This window comes from Phyllosticta citriasiana, assembly GCF_038021145.1.
Source record: "Phyllosticta citriasiana strain CBS 120426 chromosome Unknown IWZ02scaffold_7, whole genome shotgun sequence".
Classification (NCBI taxonomy): domain Eukaryota; kingdom Fungi; phylum Ascomycota; class Dothideomycetes; order Botryosphaeriales; family Phyllostictaceae; genus Phyllosticta; species Phyllosticta citriasiana.
In genome coordinates, this window is record NW_027117284.1 from 1,402,350 (window position 1) to 1,414,227 (window position 11,878).

The 11,878-nt window shown below is 55.8% G+C and overlaps 4 protein-coding genes across 4 annotated transcripts; 1 reads left to right on the forward strand and 3 right to left on the reverse strand.

Annotated features, from left to right (window-relative positions):
* Nucleotides 1-995: 995 nt before the first annotated feature.
* On the reverse strand, nt 996-3,198 carry IWZ02DRAFT_280351 (glycoside hydrolase superfamily). Its single transcript, XM_066763632.1, has 2 exons — nt 1,734-3,198; nt 996-1,684 (listed from the first exon to the last, which is right to left on the reverse strand). The coding sequence occupies exons 1-2, from the start codon at nt 2,976-2,978 to the stop codon at nt 1,250-1,252; spliced, it is 1,680 nt and encodes a 559-aa protein (XP_066622509.1). The 5' UTR covers nt 2,979-3,198; the 3' UTR covers nt 996-1,249.
* Nucleotide 3,199: 1 nt separating this feature from the next.
* On the reverse strand, nt 3,200-6,067 carry IWZ02DRAFT_280361 (protein phosphatase). Its single transcript, XM_066763633.1, has 3 exons — nt 5,815-6,067; nt 5,260-5,757; nt 3,200-5,215 (listed from the first exon to the last, which is right to left on the reverse strand). The coding sequence occupies exons 1-3, from the start codon at nt 5,995-5,997 to the stop codon at nt 3,440-3,442; spliced, it is 2,457 nt and encodes an 818-aa protein (XP_066622510.1). The 5' UTR covers nt 5,998-6,067; the 3' UTR covers nt 3,200-3,439.
* A 40-nt stretch (nt 6,068-6,107) lies between these two features.
* Nucleotides 6,108-7,775, forward strand: IWZ02DRAFT_452947 (40S ribosomal protein uS3). Its single transcript, XM_066767631.1, has 4 exons — nt 6,108-6,272; nt 6,332-6,357; nt 6,499-6,917; nt 6,968-7,775. Exons 1-4 carry the CDS (start codon nt 6,247-6,249, stop codon nt 7,298-7,300), a joined length of 804 nt encoding a protein of 267 aa, XP_066622511.1. The 5' UTR covers nt 6,108-6,246; the 3' UTR covers nt 7,301-7,775.
* A 1,491-nt stretch (nt 7,776-9,266) lies between these two features.
* Nucleotides 9,267-10,273, reverse strand: IWZ02DRAFT_280436 (uncharacterized protein). Its single transcript, XM_066763635.1, has one exon. It carries the CDS (start codon nt 10,057-10,059, stop codon nt 9,415-9,417), a length of 645 nt encoding a protein of 214 aa, XP_066622512.1. The 5' UTR covers nt 10,060-10,273; the 3' UTR covers nt 9,267-9,414.
* Between the last annotated feature and the right edge of the window lie 1,605 nt (nt 10,274-11,878).

Consider the following 11,878-nt stretch of genomic DNA (forward strand, 5'->3'; position numbering starts at 1 on the left):
ACAAACACATACATGTAAATGTGATGATGGGCTGCTGCCGTGCCTGAGCGAGTACAGCACAGTCTAGCCTCCTCCTCCTTCTCCTTCTATTTGCTCGGCAGATGGCGCGCCTCCCGCCATCACGTTACATTTCCCGTCGGGGATGTCCTTGCTCGGTGTTGCAGAGCGCAGCGATTATCCTGTTCGGTGGTGGGGTAAACGTAGCGTCGCCTTGGTTGTCTTGCTCGACGCTGTTTTCATTCTTGCGTGTCGTCGGCAACTAAGTAAGTGAATAGGGTAAAGGCGTAAATAAGCAAGTAAGAGGAAGAGAAAATGAGTAATTTCGCTCTCTCTCTCTCTCTCTCTCTCTCCTTATCCTAAATCATCACCGTCTCCTCTCCTTCTCTCCTTTCCTCCTCCCCCTTTCCCTTCCTCTACCTCCACCTCCACCCACCTCCACCCTCCCCGTCCCAACAGATCCACCAAACACCACAACCACCACAACCACTACCCCAAAGCAAGAAAACAAACAGCGTAACAGTGACGTACGCCCGCCACAACCGCAACGCCTTCCAAACTCTCGTACACCGCAGCCGTTAAACATATCGCGTTGTGGCGATGTAGAGTTAAGGTTACGCAATGACGCAAGGCAAGGTGCATGGCTAAGTTTAATGACTCGGCGTGGCTACGTCTAGTCCTTCGTCAGTGAAGGGTGTACGAGAGGATCAAAAGGTGGTGTTGAAGAAGGAAGGAACGTCTACTCGGAAGAACGAGCGACGGGGAATGCCACGCGTGTTTTAGACAAGAGAGTCTCTCAGTAGAGACAGTGTGTGGCTGTTTCCACGAAAGGTTATGGCTGGTAGACTGTGCGTGTCGCGTGGACGCCACGTTGTGTGGCCGCTTGTGTCTCGGATGGGCTTAGACAGACTGGACTGTGTGAGACAAGAAAAAGATGAGACAAAGATGAAGAAAAGCTTTTTAGTTGATGGGGTGAGGAGGTAGGTGTGGGAGGATTTGACGGTGTAACGTCGGTCTGATTGTAGCAGTAATGGATGTTCTTTGGGCGTAGCCGTGATACTGATTAAATGACTCCTGGATGCGGCTGTTGTATCAGGAAGGGGTATTATTACTTTGACAACCAGAGCACTGTGAAGCCGTGGAGGCCATAGGTAGCACGCTGCCCGATGCTAAATCCACGACCCATCAATAAACGAGCAAACAATTACCTCTCGACATACCATCCCTCCACCTCCTGGCTTACTGCCCCCCACTACGCTTTTCCCCCCTCCACCGCATCCCAAAAATCAGCAACACCCTTCCTCACCCCCTGCTCAAACTCCCATACAAACTCACCGCCCATGCCGCTCTCAATCACCCTCTTCCTAACCCACACATCAACGCTACCAATCTTCTCGGCGCCGTCCATGCCCTGCGCGGCCCTGTTTCGCCAAAAGGCTGCCGCGTCGTCGAAGCCCGTGTCCCATCCCTTTTCGTAGCGCCAGTGCTCGAACGGCGGACCCGGTGACTTGTCCCAGTAGTTGGCGTGCGAGGAGACGGCGGCGTGGCGGAGGTCAGGGTGGCGGGCGAGGGCGGATTCGAGGCGCGATTGAACGGTCGAGGTGGGGAGGGTGAGGTGAGAGGGTGGTGGGTGCGCGCCGCGTGGGACGACGGATTGGAGACCCCATTCGCCGCCGGGTGCCCATTGCTGGTGATGATGGTTAGCCAGGGAAACAGATAGAGGGGAGAAAACACACCATTTTGTACGTCCAGAAAAAGGCGCCCATGGCCTTCTCCTGATGCGCCTGGCACTGCGCCGTGCCAAACTCGCGGACCAACTCGTCCCGCGACCTGTGACTCCTCTTCCAGCTCTCCTCGCCCAACACGCAGCTCCACTCGCCCACGACGACGGCCACGGCCCCCTTCTTCAACACGTCGCCGCCGCGTTGTGGCACCACGTCCAGCTTGTGCCGCGCCTCGCCGGCAATCTGCTCCGGCGCCTTGTGCTTGTTCTGATCGCCAAAGCACCAGTAGTGATGCGTGTCGACGACGACGGGCGCCGGCCGCGAGCGCACATTGACCGAGTTGACGCGCTGCGCGTAGTTCACGCCTTTCTCCAGGTTCCACGCGTCCGAGATGTAGACAGGCAGCGACGGGTCGATGCGCTGCACGGCGTCGACGACGCCGTCGTACCACTCCCACATCCCGCGCGCCTCCCACTCGGCCTCGTTGCATACTTGCAGGCCCAAGACTCCGTCGCCGAAGCCCGCCGCGTTGGCGGCGATCTCGTGAGCGATGAATTCGAGACTCTGTCGACTCTTTTGCCGCAGGTGTCCGCACCCGCGCCCCCAGTGCTCTGCTCTACCGCAGTTCGTCCCGCTGTGCTCGCTGCCGTTGGCGCCGCCGGGGACGCCGTGCAGGTCTATGAGCACGCCGACGCCCCTGCTCTTTGCGCGCAGTGTCAAATCCCTGGCCGCTGCCCACGCGTTGGCATACACTTCGCCGACGTTGGCGAACGGCGTGCCGGCGCAGTAATCAGGACCAAGCGTCCAATGGCCAATGGGTAGGCGGATTGCGTTGACTTTGGCGACGTTGACCAGCCAGTCTAGGTCCTTGTCCGTCAGTGCGTTGGCCCAGTGGTCCTCAAGCTTCTTGCGCGCGCCGTCGATGCCGAACAGCTTTACCAGATGTTGTGCGCAAGCTAGTTCGGACGTTTGCTTTTCGGGGAGCCCCGTGAAGAGGTGGGGGTATAGCCAGCGCTCGAGACAGAAGATGGTGCCGAGGTTTGTGCCGTGCTGGTAGCGGTAGCGCAATACGTCGACGGCGGTCACGGGAAGCAGGTTGCTGGGCCGATCAGGCGAGGAGGTCAAGGGTTTCGGAGGGATGGGAGGCGGGCCATTGGAGCTTGTACTCGTTGGTGATGAGCTGTCTTGGTGGGAGAGGGACAGATCTTGGAGCTTGGATCCGAGCTTGGATTTTGCGCGGTTGAGATACTTTTCCATGGTGGTGACAGGACGGGTGAGTAGAGTTGGAGGCCAGGTTGAGTGAGGACGAGTCGTGAATTAAATAAGGCAGACGAAGGACGTGGTGGAAACCTGATAAGCTGGACGGTTGTATGCAGGTACACGAATCCTGTCGCAGCGGCCTTGATTATTCGGACTACAAGGCGGACGATGGAGAGGTCGGATTGGATGTCGCAATGACGTACCGCCGGACTGCAGGGTTCAGGGCTTGTTATCCGGGCAAGGCGACCGATTGGCTGGCGTCGCTGGAAGGTGCTGGCGCGCAAACTACCATCGCATTCAAAATAGAAAACCAATTGCAACACTAGAGATGCATACGTTTTATCCAATCCTGCTCCAACCAACAGCGCCAACTATGCTCTATCAAACCGTAACTCCGCGCTCGAAAAAAAGTCATCAACTCATTGTGATATGCGCAGTTTCCAAACAGCTAGGTGCGTTCATTGCAGCTCAACCTCCATAGGGTGCGTTCTCGACTTGTTTGCGCTTGGACTGGGACTTCTTCGACCCGTTGCGAGGGCCGCAAATCCAGCAACTAGCCCGGGTTCTCCGTTGAAACTGCTCTCGTTCGTGTGAATCTCCTTTTCTTTTGTCTCTCCTGTCGCCGGATTTCCACTTTCAATCTTGTAGAGAACAGGTCCAGCAGCTTCCGCAGCTTCTGGATGAGGCCGCTGCCGTTGAGTGTTGGGAAAAACTGCAGGGCCGTTGAGTTCCTCATCCTTGCGACCAAAAATCTCGGCCCACCACCGGACTCTATTCATGTCGGGCAGAAAGATGCGCTCTTTTCCACGAACGCGGTCGTCAACCGTAGGATCGTATCGCTCGTTCATAAACATTTGCTTGCGGGCCAAGAAGAAGTCCCAAACGCTTTGCGTTCTTTCATAGGCCTTGTATTCAACTCGTTCCTTTTCATTGTCGAATAAAAAGGAGCCGTACTGACAGGAGTAGAGATGGTAGAGCAGTCGTTTGAGGAAGCGGTCATTGAATTCAAAGCGCGTAGGGTGCTGGCAGAGAAGCTGATATACCGAATCCAGGAACTGATGAAAGACGGGACTGACTTCGTCGAGTTTAGTCGAGTTGCTCTTTTCGGGTGTGTTCGAGGTGCCGTTGGAGCGAGCGCTTGGAGACTCGTAGCTAGACCTCATTTCCGTCTCGGGTTCCACCAAAGACTCTCTGCTGTCATTCCTCTTGTTTCCAAAAAAGCCCTTGGCGCTGAGCAACGCATTCTCGAAAGCATTGCCGCTGCCTGCTGGACCGTTGTGGGCGCCTTCTCCCCCGCCGATGCGCTCATTTTCAATCTCGAACCATTTGTCGCTGTTCAAGAGGCCGGACCGTTGTCGAAATTGGTGGCCAAATGAAAGCCAATCTTTTTCCACAAGTACGATGAACCCCTCCATGGTGCGGTAGTATGGATCCAAACATATCTGGGCGAGTGCGCTCAACTGGCTTGTCCGATCCCATCCGTCGGAGCAGTGAATCAAGACGTGCGAGTGTTCAATTGCAATTGCTCGAACAATGATGCGCGCTCCGTCGAGAATCAGCGATATGTGTTCTAGCCATCCACTCTTGGCTAGCTGATCTCTACTCGGAGGCAAGTCTGTCATGTCAGTGTGCTTCAAGGCGTCGACAACCTTGTTTAAAGAGTTGCGCATCACGTGGATATTTGCAATGCCGAGATATGCCTTGGCTGCAGCACCATAGTGAGCCATGTCCTCGGATCCTTTCCCAATTGCCGAGTTGACGGTCGCATTCAGCCTCGGTCGAGCATCTACAATAAGGTTCTTCTGTTGCGCGCCGTACATGCGGCCCCGAGGGTTTGTGGCCGAAGAGAGTGCGTGGTCCTCGGCAGCAGTATCAGCCACAACAAAAGAGCTCTCGCCGCTGACAGGAGGGAGCTGCTCTGTGCTCTGGCTTGGGCTGTCTACGTGACTCGGAGACGAGGAAGGTGAAGGTTGTAGAGAGTCAGGCACGAATGCTTCGCCATTTGGTCGAGACGTGGCAAAGATGGCTGCAATAAGCTTTTCGTCCTGTGGATTTCTTTTCCTTTGAAGGCCTGGGAGCGGTTGAGAGCTTCTCGTTATGGAACAATTGTTGATGGGGTGGAGATAAACGAGGGCCGGTATTCTCGCTCGTGAGCGAAAGTCTCTAGCGTACTTGAGTGTCATGTCAGAAATGACAGAGGGTACTGCAAGGAGCGATGGATATGTTGGCGAGTACTAAAACCGTCAGCTTGATCAAGACGAGACCCGGATGTATTCACCTGATAGTCATGGTTGATTGCTGACACTCTCCAACCTTTGTCTGTGTCCTTGGCGCTGATTCCCATGCGCTTAAACTCTCGCCTCGGGTCGTACAAGGTCCAGCCTGAGATGGCCTTTTCGGGATCTGGCGACTTATAGCTAAAGGCGTACAGTCTCTCTATGCTTCCAACTTTGCAAGTCAGGCAGCGTATGGTATCGTAGGCCTCGCGCGCTTCGTTTTCTTTGGCAAAGTGCAGGGCGAAAAAGGTAAAGTCGCGGCACTGGAATCGCATGACGGGCGACGAGTGTTGGACCGAAAAGGACGGCCTGTATGTGCATCGTGATATCATGGGATAGGCTACCCACATCTCCCGCAGTCGAGGGGGCGGAGGTTTGTCTTGGGCCGTCTGCGGCAGCGGTTGGGCGGGATCATAGTATCTGAAGATCAAGTGGTGCAGTTGCAGATGCAGCGTGCCGTCGACCTTCCGTCCGGTCCGCCAGAGGGTGACATTGTCAACCTAGGTCGCGGTGAGCGAGCGTGCCTGGTGCAGATGAGCTGTAGGTTGCCGACGTACCTTTGAAACCTTGATCCTGTTGTCCATGATGGAAGGCAGAGAGCCCGGCGACGGGAACGAGCGAAGAGACGACGGCGTCAGCAGGGGGTTTGGGGTCAGCTGTCGCGACAGAGGGTTGGGAAGCGCATACGGCTGGAGGTTGACGGCTTGGGCGAAATGACATCGCTGGTCCGCTAAGCTCATCGGCAGCCGAATTGCCCTGGCCGGCACTGGGAGGCCTCGACCTCGGGGACGGACTTGGGTGATGCCGATTAGATTGATCTGATTAGATAAAAAGTCGGACGCACACGTCGGCTTAGCGAAGTTCCGACCCACGTTGATTTTGACTGTCGCCGCTTTGAACCTCACCATCCAACGACGACAACCCGACTTCCGCGACCCCTCTGAATTCACCCGCCGCGTAGAATCATCCTCAGTCAAGCAACAGTCAACATGGCCGCCGCCGCTCACGCCGCTATGTACGTCCAACTCGCAGGTTTCGTCGCGCACCGTCCATTTCGCTAACAATGCCCTGCAGCTCCAAGAGGAGAAAGTTCGTCGCCGGTACGATCCACCTTTTCACAGTCGCGTTGCAGTTTTGGTTGCTTGGATGAGAATTGGGAAGGGAAAAAGAAGCCGCCGGATCGGGCCAGCGATGGATCTGCGGGGATGCACACGCAAGCAGCAACTGACGTACCGCCTCAGATGGTGTCTTCTACGCCGAGCTGAACGAGTTCTTCCAGCGCGAGCTCGCTGAGGAGGGTTACTCCGGTGTCGAGGTCCGCGTCACGCCCACCGTTACCGACATCATCGTCCGCGCCACCCACACCCAAGAGGTTCTCGGCGAGCAGGGCCGCCGCATCCGCGAGCTCACCTCGCTCATCCAGAAGCGCTTCAAGTTCCCCGAGAACTCCGTTTCCCTCTACGCCGCCAAGGTCTCGAACCGTGGTCTTTCCGCCGTCGCTCAGTGCGAGTCCCTCCGCTACAAGCTCCTCAACGGTCTTGCTGTCAGGAGGGCATGCTACGGTGTCCTCCGCTTCATCATGGAGTCGGGTGCCAAGGGTTGCGAGGTCGTCGTCTCCGGAAAGCTGAGGGCCGCTCGTGCCAAGTCCATGAAGTTCACTGTACGTGAAGGCGCCAATTGAGCAAACGACCCAATTCTAACGTGATTTAGGACGGCTTCATGATCCACTCTGGTCAGCCCGCTCAGGACTTCATCGACACCGCCACCCGCCACGTCCTTCTCCGCCAGGGTGTCCTCGGTATCAAGGTCAAGATCATGCGCGGCTCCGACCCCGAGGGCAAGGCCGGCCCCCAGAAGTCGCTCCCCGACTCGGTCACCATCATTGAGCCCAAGGAGGAGCAGCCCATCGTCCAGCCCATGTCGCAGGACTACGGCGCCAAGGCCATTGCCGCCCAGCAGGCTGCTGAGCAGCAGAGGCTGGCCGAGGAGGCCGAGGCCCAGGGCGAGCAGGCCCCCGCCGAGACTTTTTCTGAGCAGCAGTAAGCGGCTGGAGTAACGGGGCCGGGTGGTCGCGTAGGATGAGCTGTTGAATTGTGGGGAGGTCGGGTTTCTTTCTCTGCGTTTCAAAATTCACGACGTTCTGGTCACGGAGTCAAAAGTGAGTGATATCTGTGAGGCCAAAAAATCCAATGGCTTTCAATTTCAAGACTCGGGCCATGGTGAATCAAGACTTGAAGAAACGAACAACGCTTTATGTTTGCACGGTGATGACAATTTGATCATGGAATAGTCGATGTCACAAGAATATGGACGCTACTCATGTCCTCGACCTGCCATTCTTAGGCATTGACCAGACATGTTGTGTAATGGGTGCATCAGCTGCTTCACAGAAACAGTCTGGTACCACCAATACCTACTCGATCCGCGGACGACCTCAATCGATAAACTCTAAAACTAGCTCTAACACGCCTACTACAATCAAAATCCGTAGAAACACAGAGCTCAGCAACCAAGCCCAAGCCAGTCGAGCGGCAGCGCCTTCGCACGAACACAGACATACCATGGGGCAAAAGCCAAACATACAGACACGCCCCTCCTCACCTACCTACCTACCTGCTCCCATATCCATAGACACAGCCAGCCACCTCCCCCATGTCTCGGCACCGCCACCGACTCTTCCCCAGCCAACCCAAGCAGGCAAGCAGCGCCGCCCCTCTCGCTCCCTTTCGGCGAGTAAGACACTGACTCACCAATCCACTCACTGACTTCCTGCCATGTTATCGCAAAGCTTACCTGCACCCCTTCTCCTCCTCCTCCTCCTCCTCCTCCTCCTCCACCTCCTTCCTTCTCACTGTCTCCTTTGCTCCCGTCACCGCCTGCCGCCCCTATGCGTCGTTGTGTAGTGCTCGGCTTTCACTAACTGAATGCAAGGATGGATGGACTGTACACCACTTTACTGTAGAATAAGAGAATGACGAAATACGATTATTGTGGCGTATCTAGCCTGTTAGCTTTTTTGCGATGAGGCGCGACAGAGCGAGCGAGTGGCTTTTAAGGTGGTGGGAATGAAATTTTTTTTCTGGTGGTAAGGAGGAGGAGGAGGAGGAGGAGGAGGAGGGGGAGGGGGAGGGGGAGGAGCAGTGGGGGAGGGGGCAGAGTAGTTAGGGTAGAGGGAGGAAGGTATGGGTGGTTTTGATGTGAGTATTGGTGGTTATTGGTGTTGTGATGGCAGGGTAGCCTCATGGACCGAGGCTCGATGGAGTCGTTTTTTTCCTGCTGTAAAAGCAGCTCTGCTATCTCTCATGTACTCGAAATGTGGTTTTGTCTATCAGTCTGACTAGCTGTGGGTCGGCACCCAGTCTGCGTCTGAGTGACGGAAGGGGATGGGCAAGAAATACCATCACCACAGCAGTGCAATGTCATCACGCGCTCAACTCACCTACCTTTTTTTTTTTTTAAGGAAGTAAATCTACGTCACTATCACTGACCATCTGCTCCCCTGTATCTGCTCTGACAGTCGGGGATTTATCCACCTCTGCCTCCCTCCCTCTCTCCCTCCTCACTCTCCCCAGTCTACAATCTGCACTCAGCACCTCCGAAACCTCTCCCTCCCCTCTCCACCTCACACCTCACACCTTCCCAGTCTCCGTCTCAATCTCATCACCAGCCTCCGCGGCTCTTTGCTGCAAGGAGAGCCAGACAGGCACCACGGCGTCCTCGCGACGCATTCGAAACCGTACCACGTCTAGCCCGTCTCGTGTGCATCGCACACAAACGCGCCTGTAGCACGAGGAGCTTGCTTGCTTGCATGGCGTCACGCAGTCCGAAAAAAAAAAAAAAAAAAAAAGCGGCACACCACATTGTCTCGCGCCAACAACAACAACTAATAACTCTACCAATGCTACTTAAAATTAATTAACATAATAACTAGTACATTCACAATCTACATCTCTATAGTCCCCAAGTCTCTTAGGATAGCTCCCATATGTATTATCTAAGTTAATATACTCCTATGATACATTATCCCATCCCTTACATACTAATTCCTATGTGTTATTATAAGTCTAGTAAGGCTATTTATATATAAACTAACCATATCAGTATATTAGAATATCTATACTACCCCTACATAGGCATTTACATCAATTATAAGTGAGTTATTTAGTGGTGGTGGTAGTAGCCTTGGCGCGAGTTTGGTGTGCCGCTTTTTTTCGGACCGCGTGGGCGTTTCGTGTGTATGTGTGTGTTTGTGTGTGTGTGTGTGGTGGGTGTGGGGACGCGCTGCCACGCTTCTTCTCCGTCTCTCTCGCTCCTTGCGTCGCCGTGTGCGTGTGGAGGGCGTGCATGGGGCGTGGTAGTGTAACCGCGTGGGCAGGCTGGCTGGCTGGCAGCGTTTGTCTGTCTGTCTGTCTGTCTGTCTGTCTGCGTGGCCTGGCAAAGGGTGCGTCATACATGCTAGTGGCAGAACATGGTGAGTTGGCTTCTCGGTTTGTGGGCGCAGTGTTTCTGTTTGTTTGATGCTGGATGCGGGATGTCGGATGTTGGGTGAGTCGCGTGGTGTATCGTGTGGTAGGACAGACGAGCGGGCCCAGCCAGCTCAACCAGCGCGTTTGCCTGTCTGTTATTCTCTTCCCCACACGTGTAGGGGAGCGTTTACTTTGATGACGGCCTGAAGGCCCCCTGAGCATTTGAGACTGAGAAGAGAAGTCGGTGATAGACGTGGTGTTGAAGCGCCGCCGCCGCATGTGTGCGGCACCCAGTCCCGGTAGGGCTGGCTTCCCAGGCAAGCCATGCCATGCCATCGATGCAATGTCTGCGTCGTCACGGCGGGTGCAGTCACTGGCACCGGCTCCCCGTTAGTTTGCCATTCATCACGTACATCACCGACCCAATGGAGTATGTGTGTGGTAATTATTGACCGGCCAGGCCGTCAGAGCTCTAGCAGGCACGAAGAGCAGGGCGGCAAGCCGGACCCGCGCGCCAGCCAGCCAGCCAGCCAGCCAATTACTTGAAGACTCGCCCAGTGCAAACGAGCGACCAAACAGACGGCGCCCTCGTTCAGCGGGATGGTGGCACGACTTCGGCAGCCGTTCGGGTCGACCTGCCTCATGAAGCGGACATTGACAAGGGCCCAAGTAGGCAGGTAGGGCTGTGGACACGGGCTACCTATCTAGCAGTAGCGTCATCGGGAGAGACAACGACACGAGGTGTATTGGTAAAGAGCCCGTGTCTGTACGAGATGTGTCGTGGCTGTCCCTGCAGGGGCAAGGGCGCTACCTACAGCTGTGGGGTTGGTTGCGGCGAGATTATTGACGTCGACGGCTAAGACGTCAAGGGGTGGAACACGTTCTTGTGCGGCGGCGGCAGCAAGGAGACGGCAGTTCATTTCCAGTGCTGCGTGATGAAAGCTTTCGAGCCTTGGTTGCTTGGTTGTGTGGTTGCTTGCTCGCATCCACTGGTGTGGCTGACGAGCAGGCGGAAATAGGAAGCGGACTACGGACCTCTGGCAATGATGGATAGCATCAAAAAAGCGTCAATGCGAGTGGGCAGCCAGCAGCAGGTAATCCGTATGGACGGGCTATTTTTGAGCCAGTTCCTGTGTCTGCCAAGCCGGAAGGCGTTGGGCGGATGGAGCACTCTTGGACGAGGACTGAACACGGACGTCCGTGACCCCCGTGAAGGCCCCCATTCCCCCAGAATTGCCGGCGGTCAAGCTTTCATTTCGCCTCTCGGCGCGCGCGAGGCTTGGAGATAAGCCTGGGTGGATGGCCATGGACGGGTGCTGGAACGGGGCCGAGAGGTGGTGCTTGCTGGGCCATCATGGGTCTGGATAGCAGGGCTGGGTGAAATGAGACGCAGAGATCAAGCCGGACATTATTTGGTCTGGCTTCCAGAAACATTTGCAGAGTGCAGAGTGGCAAAAGATAGGGTAGAATAATGAGATGAGGGCAAAAATGGATTGCAAAAGGTTAAAGGACCGGAGGTTGGGCATGGGCGTGATGGCGGTCGCAGTCAGGAGAAGGCTCACAACCAAAAGGGCAAAAGCAAGACGCAATGGAACCGCCACGAGGCTTTGGCTTGGCGAGACCTGCGCCGCAGCGGGCGGCACCAGTTCACTCACTTCACGTCTGGCGGTGAGGATATCGATACCTCGCCGTGTGGCTGAAAGAGCGGATAGGAAATGAAGACGACGGAAAGAATAGAAACGGTATAGCAGGCATTGTGGGCGGTGGTGACGTTGAAGTCGGGAACAGCTGCAGTGTTTGCGGCATCGGCGAGAGGGTTTGGATGCTCGGCGACTCAGTTAATATGAAGATCTCCACGGCCGTGGCACGATGAAACGAACGCCGTGTACGTCGTGTGGTGGAGCAGAAGGAGGGAAGTTGGAACAAGCAACGACAGAGGCCAGGACATGCCGACGGCAGCCCCCTGACTGACCCTCTGGGCTGCTGCAGGAACCCGGAGCCGCCGGCACAACGGCCAATTGTCGCCCTCACCACCTCACCAGACCCACCGGGCACTCTCTGCCGCTGTCATGTCCCTCATCTCGCCTCGCAGCCAACCGCCATGGCCATCCTATCGCAGCCCAGCCCTGTCAGGGCCTCACCAGGCGCACAGCCG

What these genes read in the sequence shown, in the direction of transcription:
- IWZ02DRAFT_452947 (XM_066767631.1), top strand. Translation starts at nt 6,247, where the DNA reads ATGGCCGCCGCCGCTCACGCCGCTAT. An exon ending in GCCGCCGCTCACGCCGCTAT is followed by an intron (nt 6,273 to 6,331) that starts GTACGTCCAACT and finishes AATGCCCTGCAG; the next exon opens with CTCCAAGAGGAGAAAGTTCG. An exon ending in GAGGAGAAAGTTCGTCGCCG is followed by an intron (nt 6,358 to 6,498) that starts GTACGATCCACC and finishes GTACCGCCTCAG; the next exon opens with ATGGTGTCTTCTACGCCGAG.
- IWZ02DRAFT_280361 (XM_066763633.1), bottom strand. Translation starts at nt 5,997, where the DNA reads ATGAGCTTAGCGGACCAGCGATGTCATTTCGCCCAAGCCGTCAACCTC. An exon ending in ACAGGATCAAGGTTTCAAAG is followed by an intron (nt 5,758 to 5,814) that starts GTACGTCGGCAA and finishes ACCGCGACCTAG; the next exon opens with GTTGACAATGTCACCCTCTG. An exon ending in CAATCAACCATGACTATCAG is followed by an intron (nt 5,216 to 5,259) that starts GTGAATACATCC and finishes TGACGGTTTTAG; the next exon opens with TACTCGCCAACATATCCATC.
- IWZ02DRAFT_280351 (XM_066763632.1), bottom strand. Translation starts at nt 2,978, where the DNA reads ATGGAAAAGTATCTCAACCGCGCAAAATCCAAGCTCGGATCCAAGCTC. An exon ending in TTTTCTGGACGTACAAAATG is followed by an intron (nt 1,685 to 1,733) that starts GTGTGTTTTCTC and finishes CATCATCACCAG; the next exon opens with CAATGGGCACCCGGCGGCGA.
- IWZ02DRAFT_280436 (XM_066763635.1), bottom strand. Translation starts at nt 10,059, where the DNA reads ATGGCATGGCATGGCTTGCCTGGGAAGCCAGCCCTACCGGGACTGGGT.